The sequence below is a fragment of the Drosophila elegans genome, unplaced genomic scaffold (assembly GCF_018152505.1).
Source record: "Drosophila elegans isolate 14027-0461.03 unplaced genomic scaffold, ASM1815250v1 contig_397, whole genome shotgun sequence".
In the NCBI taxonomy this organism is placed as follows: Eukaryota; Metazoa; Arthropoda; class Insecta; order Diptera; family Drosophilidae; genus Drosophila; species Drosophila elegans.
In genome coordinates, this window is record NW_024545782.1 from 2,262,261 (window position 1) to 2,281,093 (window position 18,833).

The 18,833-nt window shown below is 40.9% G+C and overlaps 3 protein-coding genes across 4 annotated transcripts; 1 reads left to right on the plus strand and 2 right to left on the minus strand.

Annotated features, from left to right (window-relative positions):
- Positions 1-1,319: 1,319 nt before the first annotated feature.
- On the minus strand, positions 1,320-4,084 carry LOC108148269 (sphingolipid delta(4)-desaturase DES1). Its single transcript, XM_017275227.2, has 2 exons — positions 3,525-4,084; positions 1,320-2,474 (listed from the first exon to the last, which is right to left on the minus strand). The coding sequence occupies exons 1-2, from the start codon at positions 3,920-3,922 to the stop codon at positions 1,907-1,909; spliced, it is 966 nt and encodes a 321-aa protein (XP_017130716.1). The 5' UTR covers positions 3,923-4,084; the 3' UTR covers positions 1,320-1,906.
- Positions 4,085-9,021: 4,937 nt separating this feature from the next.
- Positions 9,022-10,992, plus strand: LOC108137770 (neprilysin-1-like). Its single transcript, XM_017259672.1, has one exon. The coding sequence runs from the start codon at positions 9,022-9,024 to the stop codon at positions 10,990-10,992; it is 1,971 nt and encodes a 656-aa protein (XP_017115161.1).
- A 1,958-nt stretch (positions 10,993-12,950) lies between these two features.
- Positions 12,951-17,597, minus strand: LOC108137813 (eukaryotic initiation factor 4A). Of its 2 annotated transcripts, none has more exons than XM_017259728.2 (6): positions 17,511-17,597; positions 16,149-16,375; positions 14,135-14,748; positions 13,838-14,061; positions 13,560-13,752; positions 12,951-13,434 (listed from the first exon to the last, which is right to left on the minus strand). In XM_017259728.2, coding segments are annotated over exons 1-5 (1,212 nt in total). In that variant the 5' UTR covers positions 17,513-17,597; the 3' UTR covers positions 12,951-13,434; positions 13,560-13,607. The 2 variants fall into 2 exon arrangements, with proteins under 2 accessions (XP_017115217.1, XP_017115219.1); XM_017259730.2 differs by lacking the exon at positions 17,511-17,597 and adding an exon at positions 16,541-16,704.
- Positions 17,598-18,833: the final 1,236 nt, after the last annotated feature.

Here is an 18,833-nt window from a genome sequence, read left to right on the forward strand (position 1 = left end):
CCAAAAATCTTTTCACAAATTCAAAAAAAAAGTTTACAGACAATACAGCATACAGTTTTTTTTGCCGATAGAAGCAAATCTAGGATAAAGCTAGTGATACTTACGGCAATGCTTTTTTTGTGTGACGGTCTTTAATAATCAACAATATTCTGTTATAGGTATAGTTGACCATTGTTAAAGTTAATCTTTTTTAAATTTTTAAAAGTTATAATGTCATGTAAGTGGTTAATAAATTTCATTTTTAAAAATCATGAAAAATTAACTTTAAGACATTCGAAAAACTTGAGTCTGATAAGAAACTTACAGTATTAAGTTAATCAACTTCTAACTATTTCAGAAACAACTAATTGTTTCATATTTGACCTGTTTTAACTCAAAAGACGTTCAGAGGTTTCTTGACCATATAGTATAACGTTCTGAAGTCATAGCTTACAATAATCGACAAAAACCAAATCAATTCAATCCAAACAAATGTTTGAAAAATAAATTATTCAAATTTAGTCAAGTTTTCCCATTATTTTTCAAATTGGAAATAGCACTATTGTTATTTTGACTGAAATTAGACCTCATTGCAGATAATGATTGATTTCAACAAAATAAACTGTAAAATGATCCTTTTTTTTATTTGTTTTCAGCTATATACAGTCTTATCTAATAAAATAGTCAATCATGGCAACCTTTTGACAATAAAAACAACAATTACAAACACTTGAAGATGAGGAGCGATAGCACTACTATTATTTTGACTGCAGCTGTATATAGTTGAAAATCTAGTGTAATAGTGTTTTTTATTCGGATAAAGTTCATTTTCTATAACAGACTGTTTTAAAAAATGAACTATTAATAAAAAGTTTTCAAGTTGAATTTTATTTTCCTTTTGCAGTTATTGCAATTACTCAATTTTTTGCCAGCAGGTTCTTGTTTTAGCTACAAATATGGGTAGAGCAATTTTGATAAATTTTAAATTTAATTTAAATTACTGAAACCATATGAAATGCATATTTATTAGTTAGCCAACAAATTGTGAGAATTTTTATATAATATGACCGATCGTTAGCGGCTATGGCTCTGTTAAGAAACTTTTAAATCAAACTATAACAACTGTGATTCCGATTGCAAATGTAAATTCCCCAAGGTCTATTAGTTATCTATCAAAACAACTATATAACAGGATAGCTATGTCGCTTCACAGCCGCTTATCAAAATTATTATAATCAGTTAATAGCGCATTGCCCACATGACGTGCGACATGCAATCGACGTAAACATTAACTTCACGAGCTCTAAAAAAAAATTGGTTGAAGAGTCATTACAATAGGATTTGACGTTTATATTTTCGTTATATTTATTTAGTTTTGCTCATAAGTTACAATTGTATTCTGTATATGCCGTTACACCTGGAAAAACAACTTTCTTTGACTTTATTCTTAGGTAACTGTTTCAAGAGACTATAAAAAATAGTTGATTAGAGGTTTCCTTTGTCCGGTGTGTCGGAACGGCACAACAAACACCGACTAGTGTCTTTATATTTAAGATTTGAAAGCAATATAAATACGTTTCGAAAATACTAAGACAATAGGACAAGTATTACACACTAGATTTAACAATTAATTAAAGCGCTCGAAAATGTTCCTTAGTTAGTACAACTAGTCACACTAAGCTCCCAGTCTAGCATTAATACCAAAGAGTATATATACACGGAATTGTTCAAATCAGCCGCTGCGAGTGCCTGAGTGCTTTTTATCTAATCATTGGAGATTAGCAGGTGCTAGGTATTTGGTTGCTCCCTTGGATTATTTACATCCGCTTTAAATGTTCCTACCATGTATTTAGACATAAAAAAAAGCCGCTTAGGTCTAATGCTGAGATTAAATTCACGGCAGGAAACCTTGAATATCATCGATTGCTTAGGAGGCCAGGCCGCGCTGGCGACGCTTCACCCGGGCGTACGGTCCCACCGCTGGGTCCATGATGAAGTCGTAAAGCACTCGTGTCCAGCTGGTATGCTGGGGCATCGTGTCATAGAATTCCTTGGCAATCCGCTTGACCTCGGGCAGCCGTGAACCGGGCACCGCTGGGAAGTCGTGGTGCTCGTTGTGATAGCCCACATTGAAGGTGATCCAGTTGAGCGGGCCGTAGTATGAGTAGGTCTCAAATCCCTTCGCAAACATGTAGTGCTCCGATATGAAGTGTCCGGCCACCGGGTGCAGTCCCATGGCCAGAATGCTACCGATCAGCAGGTAGGCCAGGGGCTTCCAGCCCAGGAAATAAACGATCACCGCGTTGAAAGTCAGCTGCACCACGGTGTTGATTATCTCCAGGCGCGTTGGTGGCTTCGGGTTGATCACCAGTGGTCGGAAAATGTAGAAGAAAGGCTGCAAGCACACCCACAAAAACTTTCCGAAAGTGGTGTCAAAAAGGCGCGCCTCCAGCAGTGTGGGTATGTCAGTGTCTATGGCCTCATCACCTTGGTAACTGAAAATGTAAATACAACTGTTTAGAACTAGGAAATCGAAATAAGAGTTGTTATATAGTTTCAGCTATAACTTTGTTGCACTCCCATATTTGGTTTCATACAGCCCTAATGTTTATAACGGTAACGGGTAGAAATATAATCTACTTAAATTCATCAAATCAATCTATTATTTTAGAAATATTGCCAAATTGAACGTCAGCGACATAACATTTAGCAATGACGTCAGGCCAACCAATAAATATTCCTCCCTGCGACAATATAATTTTTTGGTTGAGTTCTTTTTACAATTCAAAGAATATTATATATCGGCCATATTAAATTATATCTAAAAACAGCGTTATTACTTAAAAAAATAATGACTACAGGATGAAGACATCTGACCAAAATAGTAAAAGTGAAAAATTTTAGTAGATATGAGCTATTAATTCAAAATTAAATAAATAAAGTATGATTTAAGTGAGTTTTTTGAAGGGTTAACGCAATAGAAACTTCTTATTGGAAGCAATCAACGACAAATCACCTAAGAGATTAGGTAAAACTTATCTGCGACTTCCCTGTAAATATAAACAAACACACGTACATATGCGGTTAAATGATTTACTTTGCCCTAATAATTATATTGGGAAAAGCAATAAAAGTGAGTCAAGCTAACTCAACTTACTGTCCGAAACTCGAGTGCCAAATCGCTGAGCTACGTGACCAATTGAGCGCCTACTTGTAAATATGTATATATGTACATATAGAAACTATGTACAGCCCTATCTTATCAACGCAATTTATAAGCACTCAAAAGGGAATAAAATGGATATTGACTCATAAGCTTTTCGGGATAAGTGGGCAGTGTTGGGCAACTCATGCCGGCGTTTCAATGTGTAAATGAGCCGAGGGGGTGAGATGCTAGTTTTAGTTTACTTTGTGACTACGCCCATTAACAGGGAATAATTCGTATGTGTGGTAGTGTAGTGTATGTGTACAATGTACACCTTACATATGTACGTATGTACATATGTATGTACGTCACAGATTCAAAATAGTCGAGTCACACGTACCGGTGATGTTCGAGGTGGTATTTCTTGAACGAAATGCTCATGGGCAAGCCGATGGGCAGGTTGCAAATAAAGCCCAGGATCCGGTTGTGCATGGGCCTGCTGTGTCCGAAGGCCAGGTTGTGCGAGATTTCGTGCACGGCCAGCATCAGCGAGTGGTTTATGATGCCCCCAAAGCAGTAGGCGGCCACCAGGAGCCACGACCACGACAGGTCTTTCACCACAAACAGGGCCAGGATCTGGGTGAGCACCATCGCACCGGCCACCCACTTGAAATTGGGGTCGTGACCAAACAGCTTCTTGATCTGCGGGTACTTTTCCAGGATGATCTTGCGCCGCGAGGCGTGCGGCTCCTCCGTGTACACCCATTCGAAGTCGCTGCGCGAAACTTTCTGACCCATCTCAGATGCTCGGATTACAGTTAGGTTGCAGTTGTAGGCTGGACACAGATGACGTTCCACAGGTCGGCGTTAGTTGGTTGACATTACTGTCGACCGGCGCGGCGAAGGAAAATATATAAACGTCCAATTGGGCGGATTGAGAAATATAGTATGACCTGACTGAGATGGAGCTGGAAAGTCAACCGATATACATATAATCGGAAGTGCGATAAAATTAATCGCATCTACTGAAATCGCCAAATACGATGTACTTACTGTACTGGTTTGACACTATACTAATAGCCTAGCCACACCAACACTAGTTGATTATTGATACCTCGATAAATTCGTTAATTAATCGAAAATGCCTCCAACTAGCTAAAGTATTCAGAAACACATGATTGTACATTTTTAGATATAAATAAAACTAATTTAAAATAACAAATATCCGTCGGAAACGAGGAAAGTAAAGTGTTCTGCACACTGCCTCGAATTTTCCATTAAGTTCGATTGACTATCGCGATTATTGTGTCTATCTTGGACCAACTTAACTAGAGTTTCGAACAGCTTTTCTCATTTGAATTAAATTTTGCCTCAAGCAATTGAGCTGGTGGTAATATAGTCAGAATTCAGTAATGGGCATATGACTCTACATTGTTGACCTCATTCATTGCTCATTTTTTGTTTTAACAATACGATTTTACGTAAGTGCGAGCAGGACAAACGTATGACTATTCCAGTGAGCAATGAATGGAGAAAATTGACAGAACTCGATACCCGATAGTAAAATACTAGACGGAATTGGGCAACAAAAATAACATTCGATAAAATACCACTGGGGACGATACATCAATGAGCAAAATTGGATTTAAAAAGTAACAATTTTTAAAACCTAAATCAACTTTCGAGAATTCTTTAAGAAAATACTTCAGGACTTCGGGAGGCATCAGAGTGGGCGTGGCCTTACTTAAAAATAAACTTAGACTACGTAGAGCAGACGCAGAAGGAGGGAAGAATAGGCGGACATGTCTAGATTGACTCGGCTATCAATCCTGATCAAGAATATATATTTTTTATAGGTCGAAAGCGTTTCCTTCTTCCTGTTACTCTACACTCATAACAAAATCTGCCCTAAATTTAAGAAATTCACCCTATTTTTGTCATCAATGGCAAACCACCATGAATTCTAAGTGTTCTAAAATTAATGGGACTTCTTTCTTAAAATCTTGGGCAAATAGCCCTTGAAGGAAAACTTTTCTAGAATTAAGATAAATGTGGCTCAAATGTAGGGCGGCATACCATACATTTTATGGCAAAATTTTCAAAAAATTAGACAAATTTATAAAAATTAAACATGTTTATTCAAGATGAAATTGTATTTATTGCATGAAAAGATTTTATTATGTATATTGTCTATATCACATCACATCATACACACATGTTATGTATGTAAAATTAAATTTTCAGACTATCTTGTTCGTCACGACCTGGATGTAGATCAGGCACCACCCAATGCCGCAGGCCATCACCATTGAGAACTTGTAAATAAAGTCCGGCTGGAGCAGATAGCTTCATGTTTAAGACTAAGTGGGCTAGAAAAATGTTGAAGTTACTTGTGTAAAATATTTAGCATGAATAGGGAAATCTACCAAATTAACATCAGTGTAAAAACTAAAGAAAAACAAGTTGTCCATCACTTATCCGAATTGGTTCCAATGTTTGTTTCACGGCATAGAGTTATGCCGGTAAGAAGGTAAGTGTTCATTGGATGCTTTTGCAGCCCGGGATCTTTTTCAGCCGCCTTTGTGTCTTCAAGTTACTTAGGGTCCGCCCACAAAGCCCGGCTAACCGGTTGCCTCCAGGCGATTGACAATGTCCACGTCAGCACCTGAAAAGGCATTGGGGAGATTTAGTTACTTTAATTATTACTTGTTTCAGAACGCCTTAGAAGATTGTCCTACCCCAAGTGTTGAACTGCAGGTTGGCCTCTACGATGACACCTGCAAACATGTCGAGTTCCAAGCCTCGTGTTGCCCTGGGATCAGCTCAAGCAGTGAGCCCAATCCCAATCTTAATGCCTCACACACCGCACTTCCTGGATGTTGGCGATCATGGAAATGCCCAGGGACACCGCCACCTTGGCGTGGTCGGGGTCACCCTCCGTCAAACAATAGTAACAGGCGCCCAGGAACTTGAGGCGCTGCACTTTGAAGTGAAAGGCAGCCACATCGAATCTGGCGTAGAGGTCGTGCAGAATCATCACCGACTTTTCCACCGTGGTCAGCTAGGTGTTCAGCTCCACCACGTCGGCGGAGAGGATACTGAGGCTGAGAAGCATCTGGACGGCCATGAAGTTTTCCGGCATTCGCGAACCACCGGAGATGGAGCGCTCGAACTCGTGCACGAACTTGTTCTTAATGCAATCCTTGATGGGCTTCGGAATCTGCGGCGGCAGGATGCTGTCCAAAAGCATCTTTTCCAGGCGCAGGGCGTGCCGAAGCCACACCTCCTCCTCGGAGCATGTCGACGGATATCACTTCGTAGCCACGAACATTGCGCGCGCTTTTGGTTTGGTCAAGCGCAATGAAGTGTACGAAGTAGACCACGTTTACAATGCTGACCGAGGTGGCCAGTAGAGCAGCTCCCCTGATAGAGGGAATCGGCAAGAACATGTAAATCATGCGGAGCACAAAGACGTCGTAGGAGAGATCAAGAAGCCAGTCGTTTGTGTAACAGTGATACTTGATCTGCGCTATATCTGAAGGCAAACAGTCGAAAGATGCAAATATACCTGTATTTCATTTTTGGGCTTACCATTAAATAAAACAATACTCGCCGACAAAACGGAGGTGCACACCGTAACCCACTTGTGGATTACTAACTAGTCCCATTCCAAAAGTAAGTCCATCCGACCCGGCCCTGGAATCTGAATATAAGTTTATTTAGCTGAAAGAGTCATACAATTGATTGTGATCCTAGCCTCGACGCAAGAAAAGCACTCGACCACTAGCATAAACAGGGGGCAAAAAACGGTGAGGTAACTGATCATCAGTCGTACCTGATACCTCTTTTGCTCTTCCTCCAAGTTCAACTATTTACATTGGGCCTGCGGATACTGTGTCCAGTAATGGAGGGTTTGACGGCTTGCTTACCCTTAAATTGCTCTGCTCCCACAGACGCTCGTCACCTTACTTTCGAAGACATGGCCCAAACCTCTTTCTAAACGGCAGTTTATTGGATTTTGTTTTTTTTTCGTATTCCCTGATCCAGTTTACTAGTGTACGAAAGTGTTGAGTTACTAATGTGTATGGTTACCAGGACTAAGCCTGCTGTGTATCCCAGTTTTTAGAAAGCATTTTTCCCTTTATTTTTTCTTTATACTTAAAAATATGTGATTGCATTCTGTCGTGCAGATTAGAAAATGTACAATTATTTGGTTTCCCAAATAAGCCCAGGGATCTTCTGCCGACTCATTGCTGACATTCCTGAACGTCAATCATGGCTTGACCTTTAGAAATCGGGCATATATTATTGAGCTCTTAAGTTTTGCGGCGCTAGTTGTTATTAATTTTATTTTTATTTACAGCCGCCAGGCTTGCGCTTTTGCCTTCATCAAAGAAAATCTGTAAAATATGCCGTACTTTCCCTGATAAAGAAGATATATACTTTATAGGGTCGGAGATGCCTCCTTCATTGCGTTGTAAACTTCTGACTGGAATTATAATACCCTCTGCAAGGGTATAAAAATTAAAAAATATTTAACTTTTTATTTTGTAATTATTTTAGAAATCCTTTTTGACTTATTAATAATTTGACAGTTCAGAAATACGCTTTTAATTTTATAAAAATCGGAAAACGATATAATATAGCTGCCATACCATCGAATAATTGAGCTGCAAATCATCATAGCTTCAATGTTTTTAACATATACGCAAGTCAATCATAATTTTAATGTTTTCAAGAATATTTAATTTGGGCAAGAACTGCAAGGGTATATGAACTTCGGGTTGCCGAAGTTTGCTTCGATATCAGCGGTTCGTGCCACTCACATGTCGGAAAAGCATTAGCTTAATGCGGCAATGGAATCAGGCTATTAAACTTTCAAAGTTTTAAACGTTAAATTCAAATTTTTTTAATATCCCGCTTATGTTTATTTCACATTTAAAGTTTCGCAGTTTTAATCTTTAAATTCTACAACATTTCTTATCCTTTATCCAGCAATGTTTTATTTCGAACAGTTTTTAGTTCATTTACAAAATAAAAATTAGTAATTTGTCGCTCCAAGGTGTAAAAATGTTTATATTTCTGTTTTTCTTGGTTGTCAACCCTAATTTTGTTGCAAAAAGGTTTTAAAAAAGTTGTTTTTTATATAAATGTGCCTGATTCCATTGGCGCATTAGCATTAAGCTAATTCTAATTTGATGCGTGTGATCTTGTTTTCAGTAATTTTTAAGCAAAATAGTTTTAATATTCGAAAGAAATCAAAAATTGCGCCATCCTTACATAAAAACCAAGTGTTGTAGTGGTGGCACTAACGAAAAGTTCGTTAAAAATATATACTTTTTTTTTCTAAAAATATTTGGGGCGAATGATTTTTAATCGCATTTATCTATTTTAAATGCGGAATTTATCCTTATGGGATTCCCTGTGTAAATGAATGCGCATTAGGCTAAATGCGTTTTAATGAGCCAATGGAATGCGATATTAAATGCGCCTGATCTCATTGTCTCCTTTACATATGCATAATGCTGTACTTTGATTTTTTTAAATTTCAGATTGAAATTCGCTGTTAAATTTCACTAGTTCATCTCTCGTTATTTGATTCTTATGCTAATCTCACATTCTTGGAAATGAGTCATGTTATGGAGAGATTACCCAGCGATGCGTAATTGTATTCAACAATTATTTAAACGTTATATAATTGAATTGGTGGCTCGACCTAAGAGATTGTTGTTTGCTAATTCTCCCAAAAGTGCGTCTCGTGTGCTGACCTCCTGTTTCAGTTATCAGCTAAATAAAACTTTTGTACTTTTTGTGAGTCCCCGTGTGTGAGACCTACGCTTTCAGTTGGCTATATAGTGGCCTGCTTCTAGCGCGAAAGCATCAGTTTTTCGACTACAATGGAGAGAATAGTGTGGATTAGCAGCCTGCTGCTTTTGCTGGGCTTTGCAAGTGGACTCAGAGTAACTCGATCCGTCGATTCTACGGCCAACGAGCGGATCCTAAGCTTCATAAAGCGGCACATGAATGACAGTGCCGACCCTTGCGAAGATTTTCAGAACTATGCCACAGGCAAGTTCCACGAGGTAAACAAGAAGGATGACTGGGAAATTACCCAGGATGCCATCAGGCACAACTATATTGGCAAACTGCAGTCCGTGTTCGATCTGCTGAAGGAACGACTTTTCGTCGACGAATTCTCCGTGGAGGAGAAGGTGTGGCGCTTCTACAACACTTGTCTCACGGCCCCCGAAGGCACTTCCAGGATAAGGCGTTTCCTGGAGTTGGTTCCGCCGGGTGAGAACCTAACCTGGCCGCCACTAGTTCCCCAAGGAAGTCAGTGGCCCAAGCAGCAGTTCCAGTGGCTGGATACCCTGGCGAATCTGCGACTCTACGCAATGGAAACCCCTTTGATCTTCTTCGAGATCCGGGAGGACTTTTACAGCAGCAATAAGTTCTCTTTGGCTCTTAGCAAGCCGGATTTGTACAAGTCAAGTAATGTGTCCGAAGTGGAGGACCTGTTGAAACGGACCGGAGTGGGCCCAAGGCGGGCTGTTTACCTGGCAAGGAGCATTATCCAACTGGACTCGGATGTTAATGGTCCGACTGGAGATGATACGTTCTACACATTCACCCTGGAAGATGTGCAGAGTCGGACCAATCTGCAGATGGGCAAGTACCTCCAGACTGTCTTTGGCCACTCCTTTGAGAACAGTACCACGGTGTATGTGAGCAACATGGAATACTTTGAACAAATCGACGGAGTCGTTCGCAGGTACGACTCTGAAGTGGTGGCCAGTTACCTAATGATTCAATTTGTCCGCTTTCTACTATTCTTGGATGGCAATGGCTCAGAGAAGAAGTCCGTCCAATGCGCCGCTGCCGTCGCATCTCAAATGGAGCTGGCCAGCGATCTGCTGTACGAAAACCATTACTTGGGCCAGGGAAAGCGGGAAGAGTACACCAGGGAAGTGCAGCGGATCTTTGAGGCGGTGAGCCGAACATTTATGGCCAGGCTGGAGGAGAACCGCATGCACCTGACCGACGACGAAGTCATCTTTCTGCAGCAGAAACTGCTCGCCAAGACGCTTAAAGTGGGATATCTGCCAGACAGTGTCAACCATCGTCGCTTCGTGACCAGTTTCTACGACGATCTGGAACTGGACACACATCCGGATTTCGCTAGGGCACAACTCAGCGTCCTGAGACACAGACAACGTCGATTCCTGGACAAGTTCAATGGGCCTGTTCCCAAGGGGACAGATTTCCTTTACCCCTATGGTTACCTTTCAGATAATGATCCGACCACATCGTTCGATGACAGTCACAACATCATCGTCATGCCGTTTAACATGTTGCTGGAGCCCTACTTTGCGCCCGAAAGTCATGATGTCTTCAAGATGAGTCTGCTGGGATTCTCCCTGGCTCGCACAATGATGAAAAGCTTCTTGCCCGGAAACCTGCCCTTCGACAGTGTGGGCAACTACGGAGGTTACCTGAATGACTTCAAGGAGAGGCAAAGCTATATCGATGGTCTCGCATGCTTGAATTCTACTGCTCCTTCCAAGGATCTCCATTACCGTTCGGGCGATGTGGTGAGTCTGGGCCTGATTTACGAGACCTTCTTCGGAGGCAACTCGGTGTTCAACCAGGATCAGCCCGCATTCGCCGATGTGCCACTGAAGAAGCTGTTCCTGCTGAACGTCGCCCAGTTGTTCTCGTTCACTAAGGAGTATCGAGATGAGGAGCAAATGGACTCCGACAAGTTGCGTCTCAATCAGGCGGTGAGCAATCTGCCGGCTTTTGGCGAAATTTTCAACTGCCCGGACACCGCGCCTCTGAATCCGCCGAAGAAATGTGAAATGTGGTAGAAAATTTCACTAAACGTACAATATTTGTACCTTCCCAAAATCACTTTTAAATGTGTATCGTATAAACATAAATGTATGAAATCTTCTTTTCCATTGTCAAATAAATATACGATTTTGTGAAACTTTAATTTCCCATATTATCACCAAAAGTTTGTGTTTTTCAAAATCAGGAAGGTCACATCCGTAATGCTATGCCAATCTATGAGTCTACAGATCATTGCTCTTTTTTTGGGCTTATCCGTTGAATATTTTCTATTTGTATTAGTTGATTAGTTGTATTTGTCCATTCATTAAGCTTTCTTAATTGTTGCCAAGTCGCCGATTAAAAAAGCCACTATCACTCAAAACTTATAGATTTGAGATTGAAAATAAAAATGACTTTGTCGTGTGTGATTATTATCGAGCTATAATAGCTCGTAGAAACAAAACACAAGTGGGCAAATTAAATGAAAATAGACTTTTGTTTTAATTATAATATTTATTTTTGTTATAATTATAATATTTAAATATTTTCTATTCGATTTACATTTCTTCACTTTGATGTTCATCCATAGCGGTTTTTTGTTATTTTAAATATTAAATTACTAAAATGGCACGAACGGCTGATCTGATGATTGTCTGATTCCATTGGAGCATAAGTGAATTTTTTAAATGTGCCTGATTCCATTATTAAATGCGCATTAGCATTATTATTATGGCGTATTTCCACAGAGACCCATCCACCTTCCACCATCCGTTGAAGGTTTTGCCACATTTGTTGAAAATTCCAGCCGTTTCCAACGGATGGACTGTGTGGAAAGAGGGCATTAGCTAATGCTACTCCGACATGTGAGTGGCACGAACAGCTGATGTGGGTTTCATTACTTTTGGATTTTTGGCAAATCCAAAAGAAATGAATAGAAAATAATAAATTTGAGTGAGTTTATTCAACTCTTTAATGCTCAGCACACTTATATTCAAAAGAAATAAAAAATTGCGCCATCCTTTCATAAAAACCCAGCTCCTATTGTGGTGGCACTAACGAAATATCCTTAAAAACCAGTATTTTTCTGTATTTTTTCTAAAAATGTTCGGAACGAATGATTTTTAATCGCATTTATTTTAAATGTAACATTTAGCCTAATGGGATTCCCTAAATGCGCATTAGGCGTTATAATGCGCCAATGGAATCCGGCTATGAGATTGTTAACTTTTGAATTGTTGTAAATCCAAACGAAATTAATCCAAAATCATAAATATGTGTGAACTTATAGCTTTTTTCCACACGGATTCATTCACCATCCGTTGAACGGAAGGTCCATTAGGTTTTGACGTTCCAAAAATTTCCCAACTAGTCCGTTAAAATTTGACGGAGTTTGACGGTGTTTGTTTGCAACCCTCTTTTTTCGCAGCCCATCTTTGAAAAACTTTTGTGGTTTTTAAAAAGTGTGAAACTCCGATTTCCACAGAGCACATCAACCATCCACCTTCCGGTAACAGCTGATCTGCACAGCTGTGGGTCATCAAAACAAAAACAAATATGGTTGACCTGTCATATTGTTACTTGGCTAGAAATCTCACTCGGCTTCATAATTTTATAAATAAAGGAACAAGCAGCGCGAGGAAATTAATTAATCAATAAACTAGAAGATTTGCATCCCAGTTGAGCCGTAAAGAAAAGTTTTTTTTTGTACTGATTCAATGCGGTCAATATGAGCTCCATATTGTGGACTCCAGAATCGGACGAACTCAACTACCTTTTAATAAAACTAAGTACACCAGCATACACTTTTTTCCCATCTCTAGCTACCTATGCAAAACCTAGTCTGTTTGTTTGCGTCTGGAACAGACGCTTACCAAGTGTAGCCAGGTCTAAACCAAACCACCAGGGTCTGAAGCTACGTTTAAATTGTGCAGCGGTTCCATGAGCATCATTTTAAAGCACACTCTGAAATGGAATTGACAAATTTTTCTACGTGTTTCAGCTGTTTCTTAGGAGTGGTATATTTAAACATAATGTGTACAAATGTATTTTTTGTTTTTAATATATTTTTATCAATAGTTCTAGAAAAAGCTAAAACAAAGGTGCGGCAAAAATATGTTCTGATATTGTGGCTTTTGCGTTATGTAGCTTGCTCTTTGCAGCAAGTGGTATCTTGTACCTGGTTTTAAATATTACTTTCTTTAAATAGATGCAAATTTTGTTTTTTTTTTTTATATATTTGTATATATTTGTTGTTGCTGGTTGACGACGCAGTTTAAAATTGATGATACACAGAGAAGAACTAAATGGATACAGAGGATGTCCCGACTTTCGGCCAAATTTTGTAAGCTTCTGCGGCTCCTTGATGTTGTTTCTGCCGTGACCGCTTCTAATTTGTTGTTTTGCTGTTTCTCCGCCGCTGCTGATGATGTTAGTGCTCTGAGTCCGCGTCTAGTCCTTGGTGTTGGATGGTCGGCTGCCTTTTTAAATTAATGGTTGAATAAATATTTAACTTGAACTTTAATTTTTAGCTGATCTTTGAATAATTTATATTTGCGCTCGGTTATCGATTTCGCAGTTCTTGGTTTCTGTTTTGCTCACTCACTTTTTATTTAGAATTCTTTTTAGTTGTTTGCGGATCAGCAGAAAATATTTAAATCAAATCGGCAATATTAGCAGGCATTTCCTCAATTGTAGTATGGTAGAATTGTTCAATATCCTTAAGGATTCGACGATCGTCATCTGTAATGAAGTTGATCGCAACACCCTTGCGGCCGAAACGACCACCGCGACCGATTCTGAAATGGGGAGCAAAAATGAGAATATATGTTTAAAAAAGTCGGCTCCCCATTAAGGAAATGGTGAGGGGACACGACAACTTACCTATGAATGTAGTTCTCGCGGTTTGAGGGCAGATCATAGTTGATGACCAACGAAACCTGCTGCACATCAATACCACGCGCCAGTAAATCAGTGGTAATCAGGACACGCGAAGAGCCCGAACGGAATTGTTTCATGATGACCTCGCGATCACGCTGCTCCATGTCGCCGTGCATGGCCGAGACGGTGAAGTTGTGGCTCGACATCTCCTGGGTTAGCTGGTCCACCTACAAAATGGGAAAGAAATACGTCGTAAGCCCAAACAATTACATACATAGGAGAACAAATGAGTAAGCTTACCTTGCGTCGGGTGTTGCAGAAGATAACCGACTGGGTGATGGACAAAGTGTCGTACAGATCGCATAGGGTGCCCAACTTCCAGTTCTCCTGCTTCACATTCACGTAGAACTGCTTGATACCTTCGAGAGTCAGTTCTTCCTTCTTCACCAGGATGCTGACGGGCTCACGCATAAAGCATCGGCTCACTTCCAACACATCCGGCGGCATGGTCGCAGACAGCAGGATGACCTGCACGTCAGGGGGCAGCATCTTAAACACGTCCTGGATCTGGTCCTTGAAACCGCGCGACAACATCTCGTCGGCCTCGTCCAGCACGAACAGCTTGATGTACTGGGTACGCAGCACCTTGCGGTTGATCATGTCGTAGACGCGGCCGGGCGTGCCCACCACAACGTGGCAGCCGGACTCCAGGATGCGTGCGTCCTCGCGCACGTTGGTGCCACCGATGCAGGCGTGCGAGTGCACCTTCATGTACTCGCCCAGCGCCATCACCACGCGCTGGATCTGCGTGGCCAGCTCACGAGTGGGGGCCAGAATCAAAGCCTGGCACTCGCGAATGGACGTGTCGATTTGCTGAAGGATGGCAATCGAAAAAGTGGCAGTCTTGCCAGTTCCTAACGGAGATAAAAAGACGAAAACAGATTAATATACTTGGTTTGTGGAGTAGTATATTCTTTAAAATCCTATCTTTGCTGGTTGCTCGAATTTTTTTGGTTAAGTAAGTTTTTGATAACACAAGATAAGTAACTTCCTAAAAATTGTAAAGCTACCTCACGCCCTTAATTTAGTTTGTTTGAATAAAATTTTGAATGTGGATCATTTTCCTTGATTCAAAACAAAAGAAAAAAATCTTGAAGAGCTAGTTTTGATCGGTCGGACCTTCTCCGAAACTAAAAAAAAAGTATATATTTTTCAACAAATTTAAACTTTATAAACTTCAGTACTGGGGAAATAAACTACAGATTGAATTTCACAATTCTTTGTACTATATTTAACATTTTGACACTCGATCCAAAAAGGTGTTTATTTCGTTTTCTTTTTAAAGTGAACAGTGAACAGTTACACGACTGATCAGTTACACCTTCTAAACATTTATTGCTATACGATAGAGTATAAACAAACGATCACGCCTTACTTTTGTGTAATCAGGGTAAATTTCATTTCGTCGGAAAGTATTATTTTTTAACCAATAAAAAGGTTTTTTTAAGCTTGTTTAGACAGTTTCTTTGCTACATGCGTAGATATAAAGTTTATCTTTTAAACTGAGAGGGTAGAAACAGACGAAAATATGCTAATGTCGAAGTATTTATTTACATTCGAAAATGTTTGGCATTTCAAACTAAAACTAAAATAAAGTTTTTCTTTACAAAACTAAAACAGCAAGTGTTTTTCTTTGGAGAACAAATAACTATACTATACAAACATTTTAACCGATCGGTAAAACCCTGCCAATATGCATTTCAGGGTGGATCTGGACATGATCCCATGCATGGATTACGAAGGGCAGGTGCAAGCAACACACAAATAGGGGTGCGAATGGACTAAATGCAATCCAGAGACCCTGCCAAATGAATTAGTGCGGGGCGGTATCTGTAGGTAGATCGCATTTTTCATGGATGACCTTTTCACCGCACCACCGTTGGTGTTAGGCAAGAACAGCCGAAAATCGCCCGGAAGAAAGTTCGACGGGCGACCTTGTTTCCAAGAACTTTCTTCTGCCCGGGCGGTTGCGAAAACGAAACGCAGCTGGCCAGCGAAAAGTGGCGCGCAAACGCAGACGCCGAATATCGGAGAGAGGAGAGCAGAGAAGAGGAGAGGGCGGGAGAGTGCAATTTTAACAAAGAATACAGGCGCAGCAGCTGAGTCATCGACACTGCTTGCCCGAACATTTTTTCGCCGACTTCGCACATTCTCGAACGATTTTCTTTGTCGCCGAGCTGAACTGATCATGGGGAGTAAGGAAACTTTCGGGATATGGGGGGTTTGGGGATGGGGATTATGATTATGTACTCACCAGATTGAGCCTGGGCAATGACGTCGCGACCCTTGACACAGGGAATGATGGCGCGCTGCTGGATGGCGGACGGCTTTTCGAAACCGTAGCCGTAGATGCCGCGCAGCAGCTCCTCGCGCAAGTTCATGTCATCGAAGTTGTCGTACACCTCGTGCCAGGTGGACTCGATGACTCCCTCGGGGTCCATGCCGGCGGGACCATCCTGAGCTATTTCACTTCGGTCATCCCTGCGGAATGAAGGAGCGCGAGAAAATGCGTTAGTGGGCGGGACAAAAACTCCGACTTCAAGGGTACAAATTTTCCAGCCACATTTGTTGGTTATGGCGAATCGTGAACAGTGAACGGTGAATAGGGAAAAGCGCTTGGCAACGCAACTTTGGAGCGGCACTCACATTATCAACAATAAAGAATTGACTAGGTAAACTTATATCCTGAATTTCGACGGCTTGAGCTCGGGTTACTCAATCAATTTGTGCCGTGTCTGTCTAGAACGAATAACAGAGAATTTGGGAACAACTGCTGCCTGCTTTGTTTCTCCCGTAGAAGTATGAACGTGTTTCCACTTCGTAACGAATGAGGTGCGCTCTGTGATGCGGTGTCTTTACGTATAAAAAAATGAGACTGGACTGCTGCTGGTTGCGACGACAGCTAGGCGGCCTTTTGAGCGATGAGCTGCGAGAGTCCGCCCCTGAGCGGGTGCGAGCGGGACGACTCTATCAGACGCGTGTGTCAATGTCATTAAGCGAGAACAGTCGGACGATATGTGCACGTAACGGCGGGTCCAGTGTTGCTCAACGTAGGTTGCAATAAGTAGTAGCCGGTTAAAAATGGCAGTAGGGTGGGAGAAAACTATCCGAAAGGCAAACTTTCCCTATGGCGTGCAAGATGGACCACGAAAATCGAGATAGAGCGGGGCTAAACCAACCCACAATCGGAGCAATTCAATTAATATAGAATTTAATCATCAATATGCGTCACAGTCCAGTCATGAGTCAAACGTAAGTGTATGCGAGAATCTGAGTCAAGTGGCAAAAGACGTCACCGGATTTCAGCAAACTCGCCTAATTCGGATGTTCCCACAGGCTGAAGAGTCCACTTAGTATAACTCTCTTGGAGCAACCACTGCGCTCTCTCCAGCTCAAACTGTCTTCCTCTCCTCTCGCATACACTCCCCTGCGCTGTCATTCGGGCGTGTAATTTTTTTTTTTGCGTGCCACTCATTCTGACCGTCAGAAATTTTAAAATCTTTTTTTCTTATAGCCGCACACTCGAATCGCACTAAACCGTTGCCGAATCGATAGAGCACCGGTTCACCTAGCCGATTTCCACATTTCGAACGCTTAAACTAGGAAATATACTAACATTTTCTGAAAATTATTTGGCACTTTTTATACACGTGCTGCTACTGATTTGTTAAAACCAAGCAAAAGAGGCTCCATCTTGCAAAAGTTTTAGTGATGTAAGAAAACATCGCCGACTATCGATAGCTTAATCGCCATATATCGCCAGCTGTCAGGGAATATCCGGCGTTTCCGTCGCGATTTTGGAAAGTAGCAAGCGCCCACATAGGAAGCCAAGCATTTTAAAATTTCTTCTGGAAAAGTGCAAATTTTGATTCTACATTTTCATGAATTTGCGCATTTTACGTGATTTTGGCAATGCCACCTGAATTTAAGGGCTGCATCTCGTTTGCAAGGTTGCCAGACCTCGCGTCTGCAATTGTTATCGAATTATCTCAAAAGTGATTTATGTATAAAGCCGACACTCTATTCTATCTTTCTTTTTAAATAGTTCCCAATTGAATTAATCTTGTTAATCACGACAAATGATTCAGTAATATAAATAAAATATGATATAGTGTGTATCAAGGTTCCACACCATGGTCCGAGTCGGGGGTTCAAATATTTAACCCCCGACGGTTGTCACTTAGGACATGGCCTAACAGTTTTAACTTAAAGTTTTATTCCACCTCGATTAGACAAAGTATCGAAAGCTGTGTGTTTCTTGAAAAAAAAACAAGTTGCTTGCAATTGAGCATTTTATTTGAACAAAGAGGATCTGAGAAAGAACCTCAATCCCCAGCGATAAATTACTATCGAAACTTTAGCCTCGATAGTGTTCCACAAAGCCAAATATTCTATATATCGATACTATCGTGAGTGGTTGGCTCAGCTCTAGTCACTCTGAATTTTTACCGCAGCGTGAACAGTGTGAGTGCCGTGAGGATTTTGGAAATCCGTTTAAAAAGAGTTTAATCTAGGACTTGCTCTAGGTGGGGTAAAAGACAAACAATTTCCTGTAACACTGGATTGCGAAAAAAACGACCTTCTGCTGACTTAAATGGCAAAAACCCACACATCTACACCGCAACTTGGCCAACCGCGTTGGCCGTGCGTCGTCATATACTTGTGTTTGTGTGTGTGTATAAGTGTGCAAAAAATTAAGTGGGAAAAGTTAAGCAGCCGGTCGGTATTCGGATTGTCAACGGCCACTGTTAACATAAACGGATGCATCGCATAATGATACGCGAGATCCGTGCACATATAGGCATTGAAATTAAAGGCTATTTTTAATTTATGACAGTTACTCAGTGCCGGCCAAAAAAGAGGCGATTCATAACACTCGCCAAGAGAGCCGCCGTTGAGTCATCGTCTGCTCTCACTCACTCATTTGCATTGTCCGCAG